This window comes from Diospyros lotus, chromosome 2, assembly GCF_014633365.1.
Source record: "Diospyros lotus cultivar Yz01 chromosome 2, ASM1463336v1, whole genome shotgun sequence".
Lineage (NCBI taxonomy): Eukaryota > Viridiplantae > Streptophyta > Magnoliopsida > Ericales > Ebenaceae > Diospyros > Diospyros lotus.
Genome location: NC_068339.1, coordinates 39,568,349 through 39,594,776, shown reverse-complemented (window position 1 = coordinate 39,594,776; position 26,428 = coordinate 39,568,349). Strand labels below are relative to the sequence as shown.

General features: G+C 31.8%; 1 protein-coding gene and 1 long non-coding RNA gene across 2 annotated transcripts; one reads left to right on the top strand and one right to left on the bottom strand.

The window, feature by feature from the left end:
• Positions 1-9,195: 9,195 nt before the first annotated feature.
• Positions 9,196-12,951, top strand: LOC127793958 (uncharacterized). The gene is made up of 2 exons (XR_008021515.1): positions 9,196-12,558; positions 12,649-12,951. It is a non-coding gene; the product is annotated as an uncharacterized LOC127793958 (long non-coding RNA).
• Positions 12,952-19,983: 7,032 nt separating this feature from the next.
• On the bottom strand, positions 19,984-22,028 carry LOC127795274 (pentatricopeptide repeat-containing protein At1g09220, mitochondrial). Its single transcript, XM_052326850.1, has one exon. It carries the CDS (start codon positions 22,020-22,022, stop codon positions 20,634-20,636), a length of 1,389 nt encoding a protein of 462 aa, XP_052182810.1. The 5' UTR covers positions 22,023-22,028; the 3' UTR covers positions 19,984-20,633.
• Positions 22,029-26,428: the final 4,400 nt, after the last annotated feature.

The window sequence follows — 26,428 nt, the reverse complement described above, 5'->3', positions numbered from 1 at the left end:
TCCTATAAAATTAAAACATTCATGTAAATGAATTAAGAAATTATTTTAAAATAAAAATTTTAATTTAATTTATAAAACACACATACAGCAACGGCCCTAGATCTATCATCGACCCACACTTCTTCTCCTTGATTATCTTTCCTAGTGTGGGTTCTCCTGAAGAATTCAAACTCATTGGGCTCACGATTCAATTCAGTTGCCTGTATAAGAAATTAATAAATAATATAGTAAATTTGATCAAACTAAACTTATAATTTAAATAAATTAAAAAAATATATAAGTTAGCATAAGTAATTACCAGCCTTCTTCGAGTCAAGGAGAATGGAATGGACCCGCCAGTGTGGAGCGACCCACCGGTCTCGGAAGCACGATTTTTTTTATTTTGTGTGGCAATTTTTTTGTTGCTTTCTTCTGCCCACTTTGCATCAAGTGGCTTACGCACGTTGGGATCCATCCACATTGCTCCGTCTTCCCCGTTTCTAATTCGATGCATATGGCTCCTAAAACTTCATCTACCAGACTTATTCCATGTGAGCCATATGCGATCATTCTCCTCGGGTTGCCAGAAATACGTCTTCTACATTAAGTTAAGAAACATATATATATATATAAGAATTTAAATACAAACTTATATTAAAAAAGAATTATAAATTAACTTACGTTAAATTCTTCAAGCCACATCCTTCGTATTATTTCTGGCACTTCATCCCAATGAATCCACGGTTCAGTGTATCATGCCCTCCAAATCTTTCCCAGTTTGCTTGGTGGGCCACTCTTAGGGATAAAACTGTCAAACACAAAATATATATATATTTGAATGTATAATATAATTGCAAGTAATAAATTTAAAATAATAAATACGATACTCATTGATTACACTGTTCATCGCAAGATAAGTGTTTTCGACCATCTCCTCGGCTGATGTCAACCGGGTCAGTTGGAATGGGCTCAGAATGTTGTGCAGAAGCAGATGATGAATTGAGTCATTGCGGTGTCGGCACGAATGTGTATAGGGAAGGTCTGTCTGGCATATGAGAAGTTTCCCCAACATATTAGCCACTCGGTGGTACAACATCTGGTGGGTAGAAAGTAGGTGGAACACCATAATAACCCCATGGAATCGTGCTTTCAGGATATGGAAACTGATGAGGCATGGGAGCAAAAGGTTGTAAGGGTGGTGGTGGGGGTGGTGACTGGAGATTGAATTGTGTGGATTGGACAATAGGTGTGGAGTCAGGAGAAGAATATTGCGAACCAGAATTGGCATCTGGAGAAGGTGTGGTCCTATAGGATGTTCTACTTCTACCTCTTCCCCTACCTGGAGGTGTTGAATGTCTTGACATCTATTTTGACAATTATATATATATATATATATATAATTACATTAACATCAAAGTCAACATACTAAAAGTACATGTACACAAATTATTAATATTCCTATTTTAAAATTACAAAGGTAATTAATTAGCATGCACAAAAAAAAAAAAAAACTATCAGTCATCTTCTATATATTCATCAATGTCTTCCTGGTCACTATCTCTGTCATCAGATAATATATCTTCCTCGTCTTCTTCTGAAACAGATTCTTCATCCATATCATTTTCTTCTTCCTCAACGATATTCGAGACATCAACTTCTTCTACTAGGCCATTATCATCTTATAAAGTGCCTCCGAGGTCAATATTTACATCAATTACAGGCCGTTGCAATATTTCATCCTCTTGAAAAGGCTCTTCCATGTTAGCTTCAGGAGCATTTACTGTATCTCGTGCCTTTGGTTTAATTACAACCATTCAACCATTTTTTTCATGACAGTAATCAGGGTAAGGCGCGTAATACACTTGTTCAACTTGTTGGGCAAATATGAATGGATCATATTTCCTATATCTTCTTGATGATCGAATGTCTACAATTCCATATTTATCATGAATTTTAGTTCCTCGTGGACTTGGATCATACCATTCACATTTGAACAAAATTACTCTTTTTATTGGTAAGCCTGCATATTCTAACTCAAGTATGTCTATAAGTTTTCCATAATAATTCATATGTGAAGCTCCGCCTCCTGACGCAGACACGCAAACACCATAGTTTTCTGTCGACCTACTCTGACTCCATTCAATAGTATGAAATTTGTATCCATTGATGAAATACATTGGCCAATGTTTCACGTTGGAAGTTGGCCCCCACCCTATGTTCTAAATTAGTGGGTCTGCAATAACTTCGCCACTCAAATTCACCTAACCAAATATTTCCATTAGTACTTTATGTATACATAATTAATATTAAATTAATAAATATCTTAAACTTTACAAACTTACATGATTATGGAACCAAACACAAAAATGCTCCTCGATTTGTTTATCTAATTCTTCGTCACTGATTACTGGCGATAATTCACGTAACATGTTTGTATAGATGCTGAAACATTAAAATATATATATCAACATAATATGAAAAAATTATTAATATGAACTCATAAATATATTAATATAATTAAGTTTGGGTTCTTACTCAATATAAGTTTCGACCTTTGGCGTATTTAGCAAGACATACAACTTTGCTGTTTGGAACTCATTCACATCTGGCTGCACTCTCACCCTGCAATTAAAACATAATAAGAACAAATCATAATAAAACTTTTATATTTGTTTTATTTTAGTGAGAGGTTTATACTCGCCAGTGTACGAGTGCAGTTGTAGTCCAAATTTAAATTTATATTTTCTGGATGAATCCAGGTCGTCCACTGAGAGATTTATTTATGGCAAAAGAAAAAGAATGTCACACACACGCACACGCATTTGGACAAATTGGAAACAATGTTTTTTTATGAGTTTTTTTTAGACAACAGATACTAAAAAATAAAGTAAGGCAGAAATTGAAATAAACATTAAACGTAAAAATATGAATTTGGATAGTGCTTGAGTTAAGACAATTTCAGTACCAACCCGTTGATTCCCAAATTTTAGCATAAAAAATTAGCAACACTAATTTAATTTCAGATATGAGGGTTTGTTATTAAATGCAATTAGAGATGATGATAGTTCTAGATTAAGCAATCCCCATACATGATATGCGAGATTCTAATTTAAGCAACCACCATAAATCCAATTGCAATTAATACACAAAACAACTAAATTAATCATCTGGGTTTAGGTATGATAGCGTTTCCAGTTCTAGTAACTCTCATACATGGCATGAAAGCTCTAAGTTAGGCTTACGCTCCAATCCAAACCTAGTGATTTTTTAATAATTAATACACACTCATACTGAAATTTAAATTAATGTTACTTATTTAAAGCGCAGCTTTCTTTGGGAATCATTGGCATTGGACACTGTCCTTGCCTTAACCCAAGATTAGATTTAACTACTCATTTTTATTTGAAAGTTAATTGACAGAAATTTAAATGACGCAATTTAAATAACAGAATTTAAATGACAAGAAATTTAAAAGCATAAACTAACCGGCCATTTAGGCGGTGGATAATTAAATGACAAGAATTAAAATTGCAGAAATTTAAAGGCATAAACTAACCGGCCATTTAGGCGGTGAATAATTAAATGACAAGAATTAAAATTACAGAAATTTAAAGGCACAAATTAACCGGTCATTTAGGCGGTGAATAATAAAGTAATAATAAATGACATAAGAATTTAAAAGAAGAAAGAAAAAAAAGTAAGATTATAAGAGAAAGTACTAAAGAAAATGAGAAAGAACAAGAACAATTCTCAAAGAGAGAATTATAAGGAAACAACTAAACTTTTATTCAAGAATAATAATCACACTTACAAATGCAATCAAGTGAGCTATTTATAGGCCACAAGATGCAATACAAACCATACAATTTCAATTATTCAATTAGACATAATTATATCTAATGGGCACTCACACACTTAAAGTTAAATGGATTTTAGCTATAATACACACCTAATATTAAATGGATTTTAGCTAAAATACATACCTAATAAAGCACTCATAAAGTTAAATGGATTTTAGCTATAATATCCACCTAATAGTTAAATGGATTTTAGCTAAAAAACACACCTAATAAAGCTCTCACATAAAAAATAAAAATAGATTTCTATAAATTGGTTTTTAATCTTCATTAGGATTAAAAATAATCCTTGGGCCTTCTCCAAATAATATTTTCCATGGGTTGCTCAAATTGGGCCTTAATTCTTCATGGGCTTGAATTCTTCATGGACTTTAATTTTTCATGGGTTTGATTTCTTCATGGACTTGATTTCTCCATGGCTTTGATTTCTTCATGGACTTAAATTCTTCATGGACTTTAAGTCTTCATGGGCTTGAATTCTTCATGCCTAAAAAAAATAAAAATAATTTAATGTTATTAATAAATTATATATTATATATATGTATTACACATGGCACATATATATATTAGATTATATTATATATATATTACATGCATGCATATAATGATATATATGTATTATATATAATTTTATATATTATTATTATTTACTTTAGAACTTCATTTCATTCATCTTTCAATTTAAATTTACATATAACCATAAAATATATATTAATATCTAATTTAAACGATATTTAAGATCGAAAGAAGGGTATAATTATAACAAAATTTTTACAAAATTAACCACTAATCAACATCCAACCATCTTTTTTTCATTGGACCAGTCGCACGACCTGGATAATTGAAGATAGAAATTTGTGGATGCGAAGATTCTCCCCCATCATCATTTCGAGGGGCTCTCGTCCTCCTTGATTGAATATTTGATTCAAAATAATATGAACCAAATGTGGCCGTCTTCTCAATTAAATATGCCTCATAGATAGATCCTTCTATGCGAGCCTTATTCCGAACTTTCTTCTTTAAAGTATTGAGAAATCTAAATCATTTTAAAGTTGTCTTAATTTATGAAATAGAACATAATAAACTATACGACAAAATCAATAAATTATATAAATATAAAATTATTATTACCGTTCAAATGGATACATCCATCTGTATTGGATTGGCCCTCCGACCTTTGCTTCGTAAACCAAATGTACTGGGAGATGTTCCATTGAGTTAAACCATCCAGGCGGAAATACACGCTCTATTTTGCATAGAATGATTGGGATGTTCTGTTCCATAACTTCCAAATGTTCAGTTCTTAACGTTGTTGAGCATATTTCTTTGAAAAACTGGCATAACTCAATTATTGGACTCCAAATTCGATCTGGTAATCCTGAAAATGTCGTTGGAAGTAACCGTTCCATGAGAACATGACAATCATGACTCTTCAAGCCAAACAATTTTTCATTTTTCATATCAACACATCTGTCTAATCTAGATGCATACCCGTCAGGGAGTTTAAGTTCTTTTATCCATTTCAAAATACTTAACTTTTGTTCTCTCGTGAAAGTATATTGAGCTTTAGGTTTCCAATATTTACCCTCACCACGTTCTACTAATTCCAACTCCTTCCGCCTGCAATATTCTTTCAGGTCCATTCTAGCTTTGCTATTATCTTTAGTTTTACCTTTCACATCCATGATTGTATTGAAAATATTATCAAAAATATTCTTCTCGATGTGCATGACATCTAAGTTGTGTCGGATAAGATTATCTTTCCAATATGGCAAATCCCAAAAAAATACTTCTTTTTGTCCAATTGTGTTGCACACCATATCCGATCATAACACAATTTTGTTGTTCTAAGATAGACAGGACATTACATACTCTACCAAATACGTTTTCTCCACTTAAACGAGGAGGTGGACAATAATTATCAACTTTATTTTTTCGAAATGCAGTTGTATTCCTTCGAAAAGGGTGATCCATTGGCAAAAATTATCGATGACAATCAAAAAATGATGTTTTCACACCGTACTTGAGATTAAAAGCTTTTGTGTTTTCCATACAATAAGGGCATGCTAATCTACCTGATGTCATCCAACCAGATAACATTCCATATGCAGGAAAATCATTGACAGTCCACAACAGAGCTGCTTTCATCATAAAATTTTGCTTTGTGGATATGTCATAAGTCAACACTCCTTCGTGCCAAAGCAATTTCAATTCATCAATTAGAGGTTGTAAAAATACGTCTATCTTACTTTTGGGATTTGAAGGATTCGGAATAATAACCGTTAAAAACATAAACTCTCTTTTCAAACATAATCCAGGAGGTAAATTATATGGGGTCACAATTACTGGCCAACAAGAGTACGGGCCACCCGATTGACCATATGGAGTGAACCCATCTGCACACAAACCAAGCCTTACATTTCTAGGATCAGCAGAGAAGTCATGATGTGTCCAATCAAAATATTTCCATGCTTCACCGTCACACGGGTGAGACAATACCCCAAACTCTCTCCGATTTTCATAGTGTCATCTCATGTTCGAAGCAGTAATGGTTGAAGCATAGATTCTTTGCAATCTTGGTATGAGGGGCACACTACAAAAAAACAGTAAATTAGAGACGGATTTTTCCGTCTCAAATAGAGACGGATTTAGAGATGGATTTTGAGACAGAAAATTTTTAAGACGAATTTAGAGACGGAAAAAATCCGTCTCTAATTTGAGACGGATTTAGAGACAAAAATAAATCGGTCTCAAATTAAAGACGGATTTAGAGACGGAAAAAATCCGTCTTTGAAATGTGAGACAGATTTTGAGACGGATTTTTTTCCGTCTCTAATTAGAGATGAATTTTTTTGCACCTCTAAATCCGTCTTTAATTTGAGACGGAAAAAAATCCGTCTTAAAATCCGTCTCAAACTTCAGAGACGAATATTTTTCTGTCTCTAAATCCGTCTCTAATTAGCAATTAAATATAATTATTTAATTTAAAATCTATTGAAAGTTTATTTAAATAGATAAATAATAAAAAAATATATTAAAAAATGCAAACTAAATATAAAATTTTATAAAACACACACTCCATTTTAATTAGTAATTAATATTAATAATATATACATTACATTTTAATTAGTAATACACTACATTTTAATATTATAAAACTCTATAAATAAAATATATACTAAACATACATTACATTTTAAATTTTGAGGACGTAAAATGGGAGAATCAAATATTAAAAAATAATTAAATTAAAAATTAATTAATCTAAAATTTAAGATGATTAATTAATTAAAAACACCTTTAAATTAATTAAAAAAATGTTAAATAAAAAAAATTATAGACATTCAATAATAAATATATAAATAATTTTCTAATATGAATCAACAAAAAAAATGGTACTACCTATGTGACTCGTGTCACATTCAGTAGATGTTCAACTAACATTTATCCATATATCTATTATATTCATCTCATGAATATTGATATGTGACTTATTATTCTTTAATATAAATATTTCATACTAATTAAAAGTAGTAGTCCATGTGTCAGTTTATAATTAATTTATGATATTTTTCTTCTGAGAAATCTAAGAACTGTCTATTTATTTAAAGATGATAGGTTAAAGACATGTTCAATTGGACCCTATAGATTTCAACAATGCCAGTCACATTAAGATAGTGAATACATTTACTACAAGAATTTAGACTTATTCTGACAAACTAATTTGTCACAATAGGTATGAAAATTCTGACAACATATTTATTGTAACGAAACGACACTATAATAAAGCAACAGTTTAGAGACGGATTTTTGAGACGAAATTTTTTGAGATAAATTTAGAGACGGAAGATATGGGAGAAAATCGATCTCTAAATAATAATAATAATAATAATAATAATATCTATATTAAAAAAATAGATATATATATACACATATATCTATATTAAAAAAAAAAGAAGAGAAATCAAGCGAACCGGGTCAGATCCGCCTACTAAAAGAGAAGGTCTCTTGCCGATCAGCCCAAAGATAAATAGGATGGGGTCGATAGTGGGAGGCGAAAGTTTCCCCACCAATTTTGCTCTATTTTTTCTCTCAATTTTATCTCAATAACACTTTTCTAAATCATCGCTTTATGTCATGTATCTAGCCGTTCGATCGTCGATCCGACACGTTTTAATTATGAAAGTGAACTCGATGTACAAGTAGGTAAGTCTTTTAGTTTCATCAATACAATTTTTTCAGTATATATCCATGATATATATACTTATATGTGGAAATTAAGTATTTGGCCAGAAGTTTAAACATAGATCTATAGAGATCCAACCGTTGGATTTTGTTGATTTTTGGGTATGTTGGTCAATATGGGTAAGGGTATTGGGTGCTTGTCTCTGATCGTCGAAAATAGCCGGCGACAATTGACAGTGTTTCACTTTGTTTTATGAATCTTCATTAATCGTGCAGCCCTTTCTTTAGAAGTTTGAGGGCTTATGTATGATTTATTTAATTTTTTTTTTTTTGATTAATTGAGTATGTTGGTAGGAGAATGAATGGTATTGAAACTCAAAAACACAAGCGTTTCATAAAAATAATGGCACTTGCAACACATTATCAAATTTAAGTCGTAATTTAAATACTAACTCAAAATTAGATTCCTAATTCTAAAAGTAAAATAATTTATTATTTTACTATTATAAAGTTTATTGACTAATTTGATTCAAAATTAAATATTTATTTGATTACTTTTCAAGTATTATGACACTCCCAAACTTAAAATATAATAAAATATTTGATAGTTTATTTTTTATTTATTTACATAATAATTTATTTGACATTTTATTTTTTATTTTTTTATTAACTCAACAATCAATTTGGACAACTAATTTTGATGTTATCATTATCCTTTATATTTAGATCATTGAGATTTTTTCAGCTAAAAAATATAAATGATAAATATATACATAAATATGAAAATATTAAAGTAATATTTGATATTCAAGAAAGGATAATAAAGATTATCATTGAAAAAATATATCTAATAATAGAAAAGTACATATACAAATGAGAAAGTAAAAAACCACTTTTGTATCATTTATTATTAAAAAGTATATCTAATAATAAATTTTGTTGTTTTTTATAAAAATTATAATTTTTTAATATTTTATAAACCAAGTTGTGTGACACAGTACTTAAAAAATTTATTAAGATTTAATTAATAATTAATTATTTTTAAAAAAAAATTCAAATCCCCAAATCCTTCTTTCCTCCACTCATTCCCTCTTTCCCTCAAATCCCTAGCTCCCCCCTCTCTCTCTTTGAACTCACGCCCGACGTCTCCGCCTCCGGTCGTCGCCGCCGCCTTCATCTCCCGCCTCGGGTCATCGCTGCCGCTTCGTCTCCCGCCTTCGGTCGCCGTCACCGCCTCCTGATCCGCCTCCAATCATCATCGCAGCTGCCTCAAGGTCTAGTTCTTCCACCGCCCATTTCGATTTCCCTCTTTGCGAAAAGAAACCGTAAGGCTAAACTCCCCCCCTTTCTCTCTCACTCTTCAACCAGCTCTTCTCCAAGTCCTCCTCGACTAGGTTGGTTAAGAGTTTGATGATTCCATTTGTTCTAGTCAGTTTGGTAGTTAATTATATGCTGTTTGATTTTAATCGTTTCATACAGAGCTCAACTCTAGGATAAGAATTGTGTTTGTGTCAGTTCAATTAGAAATCTCAACCTTCTTGAGGATGGATCGGTGCATGCTTGGCTGTGCCATATAGGTGCTTGCAGGTTCTAAAGGAACAATCGAAAAGCAAAAATGATAATAACAAAATAGAATAAAATATAGAGAGCAAGAAAGGAAATAAGTCGTTGATGATAATTTAATATAAGATATTTTCTCGTTTGATTCAACTGAATAGCAAATAAGACTGTTCGTTAAGTGACTAAAAGGCAATGTTCATCAGACAGGTGAAATTGCTGCAGCCAGAGTGTTTTCGATGTCTAGTTTTAGACATTTACTTGAATGTGTTATAGCTATGAGTATCCCATTGAATTATGAATTACTATGTCTAACTGTTAAAAGAAAATTACTGTACACGTATCTTTGATTCACACAACAAACTGTATACTCCTATTTTCCATAGATTATGTGGAAATTGGAATACCACATAATCTTTTAAAATGTATATAGATAGATATAGTTTTCAGAGAGACATGAACTTTTAAACTCTCAAATTCTGTTTTTATTTATTTTCTAAATATATATTATTTGAGGTGACTTTTTTTTGTAACAAAACCATAGGTAACTTGAACACATATTAATCTCTATTATACTCATGAAAATCATGTGATTTGGAAGATATGAAATGAATGAATAATTGAAGTGCCCATTTCCTCTACGTATGCGTATTATATATATATATATATATGCATTGAAAATCCAATAATTTGGGAGCACAGTGATGCCAGGGGATTACATGCTTGCAACTGAAGTGGGTGGGATCAATGATAACCTTCCCTTATTGTTATCATTATCACTAATTAAAATACACTCCCAAACTCTAATTTGATGTTCTGATAAAGTAGCATGATTTATGAGATAATGATCATATTACTTGCTTTACTAGCCTGCAATTTTTTCAAGCAAAAAAATGTCTACCAATCTAAGCCAATTAACCAAACAACAAGATATATGAAGGTATTGTAGGCTAGAGGGGCAATATAAATAAAATATATATAAATATATGAAGTGAGTGGGGGTGGGGCAATACATAAATTTTTTTTTCTCAAAAGTGGGCTATTTGGAAATTTAGATTCTATTATGAGAGGTATGACATGGAACTTAGGAAGTGTTGAACATGCTATGGTTCAAGTGTACCTTTGCTTCAAATGTTAGCTTTTAAAATGTTTGGACAATCTATACTTCCTCTTCTTGTTGTGAAAGAAATTGGAGTACTTATTCATTTGTTCATTCATTTAGAAAGAATAAATTAACTTCAAAATGTATATATAGAGACTTTGGTCTTTGTAAATGTGAATAAATGCGCTTTATGTCCTTTTTCTTTTTCTCAAAGTGCTGAAAATTGCCATAGTTTTCATCCAACTCCTTAACAACACAAAAGAACAAGCAGTTTTGAAAGATAGGAAATAGATTCACTAGGATTTGTGGCCTTATCTATAATTCAATATCATTAAAGTTTGTACCAATTTGTTGTATTGCTTGACTTTTTTATTCTTTTTGTGAAAAATCAGTCATTATTCCTTTTGCTTTCCAGCACTTCCATGAAACTTTGATATGCTCGCTCTAGTCAATTGATTTTAACTTGTTGATTATGTCTTGATTCTTTAATTCATGATTACTTAAATGTTATTTTTACTTGTAGGTGTTTCAAGTATGAAGCTTTAGAAGTTATAGTGGTTTTCTTATTGCAATTATTTTGTATAGCTATACTATGTTGTTGTATTGCTAGTTTGTTTGAGGATTAGAATAGTGTTTTCCTTGCTTAAGCTTTTGTGTACTACCTATCAATTATTGTTTAGTTTAATATTGTTATACCAAGCAGGCGTTTAATCGTTACCAACACTATTTTTATCAAAGCATGGAATGACTATTTAAAATCACTGCCTTCTCTAGCCCCAGATTTTCCTTGCCTCTTCCGCCATTAAATTGCTGATTTTTTGGTCTGATCACTAGCAAGCAGTTGCTCTGTGTGATCTATATTGCACTCCTTTGAAGTTATGTTCATATACAAGTTAAGGTTGAATGTGGTATATATCTCGATACATTTGCCCAATGATGGAAATCTTTATTTATTTTGCGGTCTTATGGACAACACAACACTGCCAAGCCAAACGAGGCCTTAGTCGTGAACAGTTGCCTCTACTGCTATGGCTACCTTCTCTTTCTACTTTCTCTCTTTCTTTTAAACACACTCTCTCACACACACACTAATAGTTCCTTGGATGTGTTTATTGTAGTATACAAGCAAATAGCATTTTCATGCATATATCCCTTAGAGATGATTATTGGTAGAGGTATTTGATGACTTATGGAGATAAATCATTGATGAATTGATCAAAGATGTTTGGGATCTGAAGGAATCCGAATATGATTGATGTTCTTTGTGGTGTTACTATTTAGATTTGTTTTTTCTCACTTGAGATTCATTATTTTATCATTTATATTTTTGAGTGTCTTGTGAAAAACAATAGTTTTAAAAATAACATTGGATATTAGTGACTAAATATATATGCACTGGGCTTAGGGTAGTTTATATACCTATTTTGTCAGTGTTGGCTTACTTAGAATGTGAGGGAGGAAAAGACAGCCTCTGATTGTTTGACTGACCTTTTGTTCCATGTGAGGATGGACTTGTCAAAAAAATCATCTTGGATGTGTGAAGTTATATTTGAAGCACTCAAGGAGTATTGGAATACTCCAGAATTTAAAAACAAATCAGAAAAGGCCAAGAAAAATCAGTCTTCAGATGTCGGAGGTAGCAAGCATACTTGTGGTTCCATCCCTATATCAGAGCATAAGAAGAGACTGGTAATATTTGATATTTTTTGTTATTTTCATTATACTTAATTACTTAAGTATGGTTGCATGAACACTTTATTTTTTCCCTTGCAGTCTAAGTTACTTGGTCGCCCACCTACACAGGTTGAGTTATTTATTGCGACGCACCAAAAAAAAGATAAATCAGGATTCATTGACAATAGGTCTGAGGAAACTTATGTAAGTATACAACAATACTTGTGTCTTATATTCTATTATGCTTAACTGACATTTTTGATAATACAACTTATTCCATGTATATACTTGCAGGCTGACTTCCAGATGCGCTAACATGATGCATCATCACAATCATCAGCAGTTGGCCCGACAGAAGATAGTGACGCTGCTGCACAACCTTCACAACCAGCTTTTGATGAGACATCATTATGGTTGGAGGTTGCAGGCAAGAAAAAGAAGGGTCGTGTATATGGGATCGGATCATTAAGAGGATTCGTCATTGCCATGGATAGATATTACATTGTATTATTTTTATTATTCATGGACGATGTATTTTATTAATATTGTATGGATTTCTTGTATGAATTTAATATTATATGGATTTAATATTGTGTATATCATATTTATATATTTATACATTATTTATATTGTGCATAACAGGTTTATATATAAAATTTTGTAAGAAAATTATTTTTTAATTAAATTTAAAATAGAGACGGATTTAGAGACGGCAAAAATCCGTCTCAAATTCTTTTCAAACTTCGTCTATAAGTTCGTCTCAATTTGAGACGCAAAAATTCGTCTCTAAAATCTGTCTCTAAATCAGTCTCAAATAGAGACGGAAAAATTCGTCTCTAAATTCGTCTCAAATAGAGACGGAAAAAAACCGTCTCTAAATCCGTCTCAAACAGAGACAGAAAAATTTGTCTCTAAATCTGTCTCAAATAGCGACGGAACTAATCCGTCTCTAAATCCATCTCAAACAGAGACGGAAATAATCCGTCTCTAAATCTGTCTCAAACAGAGACGAAAAAAAACCGTCTCTAAATTCGTCTCAAACAGAGACGGAAATAATCCGTCTCTAATCGGTCTCAAAATCCGTCTCAAATTTACCGACGGAGATTTTAGCGACGGCCCAAAATTCATCTCGAAATCCGTCTCAAATTGACTGTTTTCTTGTAGTGGCAAATACCACATTCTCTTAAAATGAATTTCTTTAAATTTTCCTGTGCCACTTCTTGCAGACTTAAAACGAGGATGACTGCAAAACTTACAACTCGTCTCAAATTAATCATCCTTATAATATAACATATAACTATTTGGACAACAATTAATCTTCTGACAACCAAGTCCAAGCTTAGACACCAACTTTTTAGTATGATAAAAGTCATCGGGCACACGGTTACCAGTTGGCATTGTATGTTGCATAAACTACATGATTTCATTATAACAACCTTCAGGCATGTTGTAATCAGATTTAATGCTCAACATCCTAACTGCAGCTGAAAGTTCACTCTCTACATCACAACCCGAGTATAATGGGGATTGTGCAGCAGATAACATCTCATAAAATGCTTTTGCATTTTCATTAGGTGGTTCCTCAATATTGTATGACTGATGACCACTTTCGCTAAACGCTCATTGCATTGTAGCATGCCCATGTGACGGTCCTGCCGCATCCATTACCATTTGTTCATACGGATTAAACTGATCTCTAAAATTATCTTCTCTATAATATTCATTTACAATAACATTTGGAGGCATTATTGGCATTTCTTCCCTATGGTTCGTCCAATAATAATACCCTTTCATGAACCCATGCTTACAAAGATCCCTTTTCACCTCATTAACTGATTTAAACTTCAAACACTCACATTTCATGCAAAGACATTTCAACACTCCTAGTCTTATGAAACTTTCTTGAGAACATGCAAGATGAATAAACTCATCAACACCAGCATAAAATTCAGGAGTGATCCCACCCCTTCTTGGCATACACCTATTATCAATCCATCGACGATGCAACGGAGTTTCCATTTTCAATTCAAAATTGTATAAGAAGCACGCGCTAGTTCCTAATAGATATTTTATAGTGAAAACTAACCAAATTATATTTCATCATTCCAGACTGTCATAGGTAATTGATAAATATGAACAAAAAATAAATATAATAATAAATAATTTATTAAGATAAATTTTGTATGTTTTTAATAAATTGAGATAATAAATAATTAAGATAAATTTTAATATCTTTACTTAACTCTACATGTTTGAATTGAATTTTTCCTAAATACTTATTTAAATTTGTATTTCCTTTAATACTTAAACAATTATTAAAAACTTTATTTGTTACATTTTTTATTTTATTTTGATTGAGTAATTAAGAATAATATGGTTAAAATAGTGTATCTAATATATTTTCTAAGTTAGTTATAAATGTCTCACGTTGAAATTTTAAATAAAAATATTAAAATCCATTAGTGTACTTATTTTATTTTATAACAATAAATTATATTACTCATTAATAGTATTTTATTTTTAATATTGTATTTCTTATATATTTGAATTTAAATATTTATCTAATTTGTTTCTCATGTAATTTTTAATTTTTAGTGTTTTATTTTAAATAAAAAAATTAAAATTTATACCTTTTTAAATTCTATTTTAATTTTTAAAATAATTATCTAATTTATTTCGTACATTATTTTAAATATTCTAATTTTACAAATTTACTATTTTTAATGTTTTAAATAGGAATTTTTTAATTTTTAATGTCTATATTTAATCTTATGGCAACAAAATATATGTTTTCATAAATATTGTATTTACTTTCAGTATTTTATTTTTTACGTATTTTATTTAAAATTACAGTATTTTAAATTAAAAATATGTTTTAAATTAAAAACAAAAAAATAAATGTTATTAATACAATTACAAAACAAAATAACTAAAGAAATAATTTATAAACAATTAATAAAGTTCACATTTTAATTTCTAAACATTACAAATAATATAAACAATTAAAATGCACCTAAACTATTTAAAATAAAATAATCATTAAACTCAACATACATACTAAACACAAAAATAAATTAACTATTAAACTAAACTAACGCAATTTAAACTTTTATTTCCTTTACTACTTAAACAATTATTCAAATTTTGATTTGTTACATTTTTTATTTTATTTTCATTGAGTTATTAAAATTATTATGGTTATTTATTGTTATAAAAACTAATATATTTTTCACGGTAAATTTTATTTTGTATTTTTAGTGTTTAATTTTAAATAAAAATATTAAAATTCGTTAGTGTATTTTTAGTGTTTACTTTTATATTATATTTTATTTTTAATATTGCATTCCTTATATATTTTAATTTAAATATTTATCTAATTAATTTGTCATGTTAATTTTAATTTTAGCTAGTGTTTTATTTTAAATAATAATCTTAATCTATACGTTTTTAATTTTAAAAATAATTATTTAATTTATTTCATATGTTAATTTTAAATTTTTTAATTAAAATTTTATTTATTATTTATTATTTTTATATTTTAAATAGAATTTTTTATATTTTTAATAGAATTTTTTTAATTTTTTAATGTATACACTTAAATATTTTTTTATTGTCATAAAATATATGCTTTCTTAAATAGTAAGTCTATTTTTAGTATATAATTTTTTTACATATTTTATTTAAAATTACAGTATTTTTCATTAAAAATATATCTAAAATAAAAAAATAAACATTATTTATATGTGTATGTTTAGAGTTGCATGGTTCCCTAGTCCAATTATTACATATCAAAATAATTAATGAATTAATTTATAAACAATTAATAAATTTTACATTTTAATTTCTAAGCATTACAAATAATATAAACAATTAAACTAAAACTAAACTAATTAATATAAAATAATCATTAAATTCAACAACTAATATAAAATAAACTATTAAACTAACACAAAAATAAAATAACTACAACTAAACTAACACAAATAAATTATACTATTAAACTAAACTAACACAAATAACTACAACTAAATTAACATAAAATAATTAAAACTAAAACAATCTAAAAAATATAAAATAATTACTTACCCCTCCACTGATGAGCACCAAAGAGAGAAAACTAAGAGAGTGAGGGGGTAAAATGGGAGAGGGTTCGTTCAGAGTGGGGAAGGAGAGGGGGGGTTGATTTTAAAGGAAAATCTGCGACGGGGCGTCAGTCCCTGTAGCAGAACTGCGACGGGTCGTCAGACGCGTCGCAGTTCTGCGACAGGACAGCTCGGTCCCATCGCTATTTTACGACGGGACAATGTATCCCGTCGCTGATTTGCGACGGGATACACCATCCCGTCGCAATTTTGTGACGGTAATTTCAAACCGTCACTAAACCACTTTAGTGACGGCTTTCCATCACTAAATCCGTCACAAATTAGTGACGGGAGCATCCCCGTCACAAAACCCGTCACTAAAATTGATTTTTCTTGTAGTGTATGGAGTGGAGGTGATTGTCTATATTATCTTTCTAGATTCCTTTCATGATATGCATCGATTCTAGAATTTCCACTTATAGGTTCTTCAAAGTTTAGATGCTGGCAGTCATATCTAGGTGCTTCAAGATGTGCATTCCTATCTTAGGGTTGTCTAGGTTCAAAGGGATCCATTGTTTCTTGTGAGTGAGGAATCTTGTTGGAAGCAATGTGTATCCCTGGGCTATGGAGTGCACCACATATAGATTTAGAAGGAGGGGACTCTACAAAATCATCTCCTTGTCAAGCCCTCAGCCCTCAGATTGTGGGCTGGACAATTAAAAGAATTTGAGCAGAATTCAAAAAAGAAGAGATGAATTTAGGAAGAAACAGATAGGAGGGAGAAAGAAAGAATGAGAGAAAGTTAAGAGAGAGATATTGAAAGTGTAGAACTTGTTATTAGTCTCGATGCCCTTCCCTCTCATTGTTGTAGGTTTCTTATAGAGCCTATAACATCACTTCTAACAATATAATAGCAAGCTAACAACAAACTAACTAACGCAACAACAAAGAGTAGGCTGTTGTACAGTTAGCTAATCCCCTAACTACTTAACCCCTCCCCCCAGCTAATTAACCACTAACGGTTAATACAAGTAGTTCTATCGATACATTTACTGGTTTACCTCCTGGGGTCATAACAATCCTATCTTTTACTTAGTATTTTGAGGATTTCTGTCATCTACTCAGTAAAGGTTCCCAATGTATTTGAAAGACTCTCGAGATTGTTCATTCAAGTTTCAATAGATGTTACTAAATTTTATAATGAGTGAACATCAATCAGTGTAGTGAAGAAAGGTTGTTCATGTTTATTGGAGGCCATGGGAAAGGAAACAATAATAAGGGGAAGAAGGCCAAGGAGACATGCAATAAATTAACTACTGAGAAAACTCAAATTACAACTTAATTGCAGACAAGAAACCTGCACAATTAAGACCAAGAAATTTAAATTAAATGGCAATATGAATAACAAAAAAACAATGCTCAAGATTCAACAAATATGGTAATTCCCCCACTCCTCACTCTCTTTCTCTCTCTCTTTACTAAAGATACCCAATTGATAAATATTAATCATATTTTGAAAAGAAGGAATATACCTTTAATTAAAGGAAAGTGGAGGTTTTTTGTTCATGGTGTAAAAAGGAATGAAGTGTACAAGCATGTGTATTGGGCGGTTCCATAAGGTTTGTGGGTTGATGGGTTTGGGAATAGTAGGGTCAAGTTAGGAATCACGTCAATGGGTAATTAGGTCGTGGGTTTTAGAAATTTTTCTGTTAAATGGATCGGATCACATGAGTCAAATGGTTATGGATCGTCAAATCGGGTTAGGATTTGAGTTGAGAAATTGGGTAAGGTTATACTTACAATGCAACAAGAAGGGGAAGCAGTGAAGGCGTGGTGGTTACTAGCAAGATTGCAGCTTGAACTCACAGTGGTGATTGAGGCATCGTGATGGTGGCGACCGACGACTGGGGAGCCGTGGATGCTGCTGACGGTAGATGAGTACTCCAATGGCTTCGAACAGTGAGTAACATGTGCGCGAGGAGATCGGATGAGGACAATTCAACGTCGTTCACTACTGTCACGAGGTCTGTTACAGTGAATCCTTCACCATCAACTCAATCCCATTCCGTTCGCTGGCTTGCTGCGAACATGTTAAAAGAAGGGTTCCGAGGGTTCCGACTTCACAGGTTATGGTTTAGACAACACAGTTTTCGGTAAGACTGTCGCAGCTTCCGGTGAGGTTAAGCAAAGGATCCCGATGGTGATGGCTTATGCGACTAGGGTTTACACTGATTCTTCAATGGCGTGTAAGGGCTTGGAAACACTGCTGAGTTTTCTAAAATTTTCTAAAAAATTTTAGAAAATCCCCAAAAACAATTTATGAATTCATACCAATTAATGCATAAGCCAAATCAAAAGAAACAAGAATAATCTTGATTACTCAAAATTAATATTAATATTTAATATTATTCATCAAAATATGTCTTCCAATTTCTTTTAATGATTATTTATAAAAAATTAATTGATATAAAACTTATTTTAAGGTGTTTTGAATGTGACATCCTTGATTAGTGAGGGTTCCACTGTTCGATCGTTATAGGAAAGTGACAAAATTGTTCTCTCTCTGTCACTACGTGTGACCCTATTCACACATGTCTTCTTACCTAACATTGTTTCATGAAATTGATGTCCAATTACACTAATTTAGCATGTCACCCAATTGGCCAACAAGAAAGCAGCTAGACGGGCCATGATTGGGCAAGTGGTTGAACCAAGAGATTGATTGATTAGAATTTTAGGAAAGAAAATCTATACCACATCATGTAAGTTTTGCAACTTATAGTCCGGATAATTATCCGTGTGATGGTCATGAGTGTAAAAACTTCGATTGATGATCAAATGCTGTTCAGAGTTACTCTCGAGAGATTTGAAGCATTTGAATGATGTATTATGTATTATCTAAGCCATAGATGCTATTGTCCTCGTTTATTTCATTTTATAACAGTACTACGTTGGCATTTGTGATTGTTTGATATAGTACTCTTATTAATATCATTTAATTCGCACTCTTTTACGTCCTATATGAAGAGATGAGTTGAGTATTATCCCATATACTCAAGTGAAAGATTCTTAGAATTATAGTTACGTTGGGATAAGTTTCTTAATGATTAGATAAGTATCTAGAATTTAAAATTATTTTAAATTCATTCGTATTTGAATTTTAATAATACGATGGAATAAGTAATTAAAATTTGAATTAAATTCAAATTCTTATAGAGATATGCCTATTTATATTTGTGTAATATCTATTAATATGTATAGAAGACAATAAAAAATACATAACAATCAGAATCAATTTCTAATTACTTATATACCATCTTCGACATCATTATTCGAGTCTTGAACAGACAAGGGATGGACAAGTAAGAAAGTTTTTATAATTTTTTTCCATGAAGATCGTTAGACAAATTAATTTCGATTATTCCGCAACGATCCAAGTATTTTTACATACCGCATGCAATTTTTATTAAAATTCTACATAAAATAATAAAGGCAATCATAATCTAATTGGCATTCTAGAGCATAAAAGAAATTGAGAAACAAAATAAAATAAAAAAATTAATAAAATGATATTAATTTCTACTTTTACACTTATTTCGCTAAATATTTGTCTCAAAACTCACTATCCCAGGACAACTATCGAAAGACACCAGTCCCACTTGAGCTGGACCGGCCAAGAAGCTATCATATTCATCTCCAAACACAAACCTCCCTGGAAATCTTACAACAAGACACCCATTGCAAAGTACCAACATCTTGACTGAAGACATCTTCACTTAACCTCACAAACTGTCCCACAGAATTAAGGTTCTGCCACCTCAAGTTCAGAACAATGCCCTCTCCGGATAGTCTCTAGCCCAAGAACACCAATATACCCAGTTCCATCTCGTCGTATGGAGTGTAGAACTCCCAACAGGGGAGTGCTGGCCATTTTCTTCCATCAAGCGCACCCAATCTCCGGCAGCAAAGCTAGATGTAACTCTCTCTAGAGTTGATATATTTACCCTTTGCGGGTTGTTCGCTCCATGGATACGCACGAGCACAAATCCAACTCGATCAGTGTCCTTCTGCAAACCAACTACGGTACCTTCAGGCACATCCGTGGATTTCAGTTTGCCATAGTTCAATTCCGTGCAGCCTTGCGTTGCTTCGTTGTTCGTTGTTGTTAAATGTTACAATTAGTAAACATTCAAATTATCAGACCATGCTAATGCCAAGAACTTTCGAGGCGTTCCTTTCATCCTTCACTCTCCTAACCTTCTCAACATCTTCAAATTTACCAGAGCCAGCAACTATGTTGGAGAAAAGCACATAGTCTCCACCATATCTCATCTCCATCTCCATTATCTTCCCCACAACTCTCTCTGCCATCTGAACATCACCATACAACTGACACGCTCCCAATAACGTCCTCCATATCACAACATTGGAAATCTGGCCAGGAATCTGCAGAGATATCTTCTCGGCTTCCTCCAACCAACCGGCCCTCCCCAGCATGTCGATCAAGCACCCATAATGCTTGATATCTGGCAGAATTTGACACTCATCGACCATCTTTCTGAAGAATTCAATCCCCTCTTTGACCAATCCTCCATGGCTGCAAGCATTTAAGATGCTTAAGAAGGTTACCTGGTTTGGCTTTAAACACTTTTCTTTCATTTGCTTGAAGCTATCTGCTGCTTGCTTTCCCATTCCGTGCATTGCAAACCCAGAGATTATGGATGTCCATGACACCAAAGTCCTCTTCTCATGAGATATAGCCTCGAAGACTTTGAATGCACTATTAATGCATCCACATTTTGCGTAAGTGTCTATAAGGGAATTAGCAACTTGAATATCATACGCGGTGAAGCCACTCTTCTCTATGTAAGCATGAACCGATTGGCAAGATTCAAGGCGCCCAAGATTACATATGGCCGGGAGAACAGCCAAGACTGTTACTTCATTTGGCTTGACAATACCATTGTCCATGACCATTCTCCGTAACAAGGCCAGAGCTTCCCTGGGATTGTTTGCGCGGGTGTAGCCGGCAATGAGCGCAGTCCAGGAGACAACATTGGCAGTCGGCATCTGCTCAAACATAGAACGTGCCAACCGAAGATCACCCCACTTGGCAAAGGCAGTGATCATGGCATTCCAGGTAACTAAGTTTCTCTGAGGCATTTCGTCGAACACCTGCTTGGCGTAAACCAACGACCCACAATCCGCGTACATGTTGAGCAGAGCAGTTTGCACGTAGACGTGGAACTGGAATCCAGCCCTGAACGTGAGGGCGTGAAGCTGATTACCGGCAGCGGTGTCCTGCAAGTTGGCGGCGGCCTTGATAAGGAAGGAGTAGGCGAAGCTGTCGAAGAAGCAGATAGATAAGGGGTGAAGTTGGAGGTGCTTGAAGAGGAGGATGGCTTCTTGGGGGAAGGATCCGAGCGAGTAATGGCGGAGCAAAGGATTGCATAACGTTGGGTTGATGGAGTGGAAGGCTCCAGTGAGGAGTAGTTGAGCGTGGATCTGCTGAATGGCTTGCCGTCTGGCTATATGTTGGGATAATAGCGACAGCAAATTGTGGGGCGCCGGCAAGTGCTTGCGCATCGTCAAACTCGCGCATGATCACAATTGAAGCATGAAAAAATCCCTTTTTAACATACACAATAATTAACTGAGAATTAATTATTAGCATGACATTTGCCTACATATTTTATTATTTGAAATTGCAACTAAATTTGAATTTGGAAACTCTATTTTCACGCTTGATTGCTTCAATCCATATATTATATATGTGACGCATAATAAATATAACCACCAATTATATCTATATAGAAAAATAACATTTTTTCCAAAATTTATAAAAGGTAATATTTCTTAGGCAATGATACTCAAACGGAACTTTGAAATATATGCAAACTAAAAGGGTGAATTACATTCAAAACCCTTGAGCTATGTTGTCTTTTACTTTTTAATTTTTAGTTTTTAGTTTTGAATTCATTTTCAGTTTTTTTGTTTTGATAATCTATTTTTAGAAAATTAAAAAAGCGTTCTCTTTGAAATTTTGAAAATAATATTTTATTCAATAAATTTGATTATTCAGTAAATTAGAAATATTTAACGTTAATATATTATTAAAAAAATATATAGTTAATAAATTTTATAATATTTTTTCACATTATAATAATAAAATATGAATAAATAAATAAATAAATGTATGTTGAATTTAAAGTTTATTTTAGATGAAAACACTCAAAATAATTTTTTGTTATTTTAAATTTTCTTTATAATTTTTTTTTATTTTCAAAAATATATTTTTAAAAATAATAAAGAGAACGCGTTTTCATTATTTTAGAAAATTAAAAACTAAAAATGACTTGAAAACAGTAAAGAGAATACAGTTTAAATAATTAGGCCATTTTAAAAAAAAAAAAACTCTTTATTATACTTTTAGCATGCAGAGAGACGCCGCTACTAAAAGGGATGCCAAAGGAACGATGCCGTTGTTGATGGGGACCGATGACAATAGTAGGAGACGACGCCAGAGATAGAGGCAAACGACATGTCAAAGGTGGAGGACCACAATTGGAGAGAGAGAGAGGGGACGAAGTTGAGCCGACAAACAAAACATTGGGCTGCGTAAAAAATTTTAAAATAAAACTTTTCTTTGTTCAAAAATTGAGAGAAAGTGTTCCAACCCCTTTAAATTAATAGAGATTACGTGAACTTCCGTTCGAGGGGATGCATAAAATCGTACTTGGTTAGGTTCCTATTCGACTCTATCCATGATGAGCTAGTCTTGAGAGAGAATGAATGAGGTAGAAATTGTTGGGCGGGCAAACAAAACATTGGGCTACATAAAATTTTTTAAAATAAAACTTTTCTTTTGTCTGAAAATGGAGAGAATAGGTGTTTAGCTCCTTTAAATTGATGGAGATTACATGCACTCCCGTTCAAGGGGGTGCACAAAATCATACTTGGTTAGCCCATTTGACTCCGCCCATGATCTTGGCTCACTAAATAAATAAGGTTAAGTCAAACCTAATAAAGTTGGACCCATTACTTGAGAAAAAGTTTGGCTCCAACTCGACTCGGGCCCACTAAACATTATTCATATGATTATTTAGCCAATCTTAATGTGTCAAGTTTCAAATTAAATATTAAAATAATTAAAAATATTTTTCATAACAATATAAGTTATATTATCATAAAATTTTATAATAAATTTTTAAATTATAACCATATAATTTTAATAACAATTATGTTGTTATACTTTATAACAATATGTCGAACCTTTATAATTAGGTGGTTAATCTATTTATAAACATTAAGTTAGTAACAGTTATAAAATAAAAACTTAAAAATTATATCTCACAATTAATAATCTAAAATATTTATATCTTATGCACAATTATATATATATATATATATATTGATACATAAAAAAATGTAATCATCCTAAATAAATAAAAAATATGTACGTCTTGAATGAGTAAACTTTTATAACTTTCAAATAATTATAAAATTTAAAATAATTTAAAAAGTGTAATTGAATAATTAACAATTATAAAGTGAAAATTATTAAAAGATAAAAAAAAATTATTTTCAAACTTTTAACTACTAACTTCTAAATGGAATTTGTATTTTTCAAAATATTTTTGTCATATTTATTAAATAAATAAATATAATTTTTTAATTACTTTAAAATAGATGTGACTGATGGGCTCTTCCTGGGCTCGACTCACCTTGCCTTCAAGGCACAAGTCCAAAACCCAAGCTTGGGCTTAGACAACTCGACCCAACCTTTTTGACAACATTACCACTAGGGTTGTGAATGGTTGGATTTGATTTTAATTTTTATCAAAATTATAATTAAATTAAATTTAAACTATTAAAATTAAAACAAAACCATTATCCATTGATTTTAGAAATTAAAAACCATAACCAAACCATTTGATTTCAGTTCGGTATTGATTTTAATCATGATTTTTTTATTTTGATCCATATTAACAAAGACAAACTTTTACAAATAGCATTCATAAACATTCTTGATAACTCCACAACAAACAAAGACAAATTCTAATAAAGTTACCTTCTTCTTACATAAAGTTACAAATTAACGTCAAATTTTTTGAATATAATTATTTGATTGATAAAAATAAAATAATTTAAGATTAAATTTTATTTTTATTTATTAATTACTTTATAAATGTTAAATATTTTATATATTTGTAATGCATTAGTTAAAATACTTGTACGAAAATACATTAGTCAATTATATATTATGCGTATATATAATATATTAAATAAATATATATATATTATATATATGTATATTTGATTCGATTATTCACACATTCGGTTTGATTTCGGTTCAAATTTTGATTTGAATTTAGAAAAAATCATAACCAAATCATACCCATTGAAATAGTGTTTAATTTTTCCAAACCAAACCATTACTCAATCAAACAGTTTTTAACCACATTGACTGATTCGATTTCGATTGCAATTGCATCCCTAATTATCACATGCAAATTGTCAAATTGGTGCCATAATGGTTTGTCTTAAGATAGTATTTATTAATTTAGATATAGATCAAAAAATATTAAATTTTTATCTTTATCTGATGATCTTTAAAAAAAGGAAAACTCTAGATTGCCCGAATTTCTCATCCCGAGAGCTTACCGAAGCAAACCTTTTTGACAAAATTACCCCTCACCCCTCAACAATATTGCAAATTTGCCATTGACTGTGCTGCAGGCTCTTCCTCGTTCTCCCTTTGTCCATTGTCTCTCTCTCTCTCTCTCTCTCTCTCTCTACGCGACGTGCATCCCTTCCACCCCTGGCATCCGTTTCTTCCTGTCGTCTCCTCACCAGCAACAGCCATTCTTTCATATGATATTGTACAATGGGCGGATCCAGAGGGGATCAAAGGGATGGCTAGAGCTTCAATTTGAGGGGTTGTGTGTATATATATATATATATAATATTTTGGTTGGGAACATGGGGCTGGCACAGGCTCCCCTGGATCCGCCACTGGTACAGTACAAGTATTCTATAATAGTTAACTTTAATAGCAAGAAGGTGCAACTTAGCCGTTTAATTACTTTGTAACCATTCCATTGTAACAACAGAGGAAGTGACTGAAAACATAGAACGCATAGGCGTTTTCTGATATTAATAGACAATGAAATTAACCAGGTCATTCTTGGATTTATTGAGTAAGAACATTCATTAGTCGTCTCAGATTTTCCATCGCATTCTTTGCGAGAAGGCGGTCCGACTGTAGGCAGGTGAAAATTTCAGACCGGTGGTGGCGAGAGGCTGTCAGCGATGAGGAAGGAGAAAGAATAAGGCTATCGACAAGGAGGAAGGAGAAAAAAGAAGGCTGTGTGAAGGAAGCTGGATGCTGTGCTTAAAGGAGGAAGAAGGATGGGGTTTGCTGTGCTCTGCTCGAAAAAGAGGGCTCACCTTGGCGCTTTGTTCGATAAAATCAATCAACTAAAATATCACAAAATTTACTTCAGTAAACTCTCGGTATGAGAAATTCAAGCAATGTAGAAGTGCTCTTAAAAAAAAAAATGTAACTTCTTATTTAATATTTTTCAAATATGTTTCTCTCTCTCCCTCATTCCAGATAAACATATTTTAAACTTTACAAATAACCAAAAAAAAATAAAAACGATACATATATTTTTCAATATATTCTAAAAAATTTAATAAAAATTTTAAAATACTTTCCAAACTTATTTTAACAATTTCATATGTTAATTCAAAAAATATTTTAATTTTATCTGGATATAATCTTATCTTACTTATTTTAACAAACGTTACTTAAATAATTAGATAGTCTCGAGTTTGAGTTTAAAAGCTACCGCCTTGCAAAACAAAGATAAGACGACCTATAGAAATGATGTCTCTCAAGACCTAGCAAAGCAAGTAATATTGTATAATGGAATGCCCTTTGAAGACAACCACGGCGGAGATGACAAGTCTTAATTCCACCAAAAGAA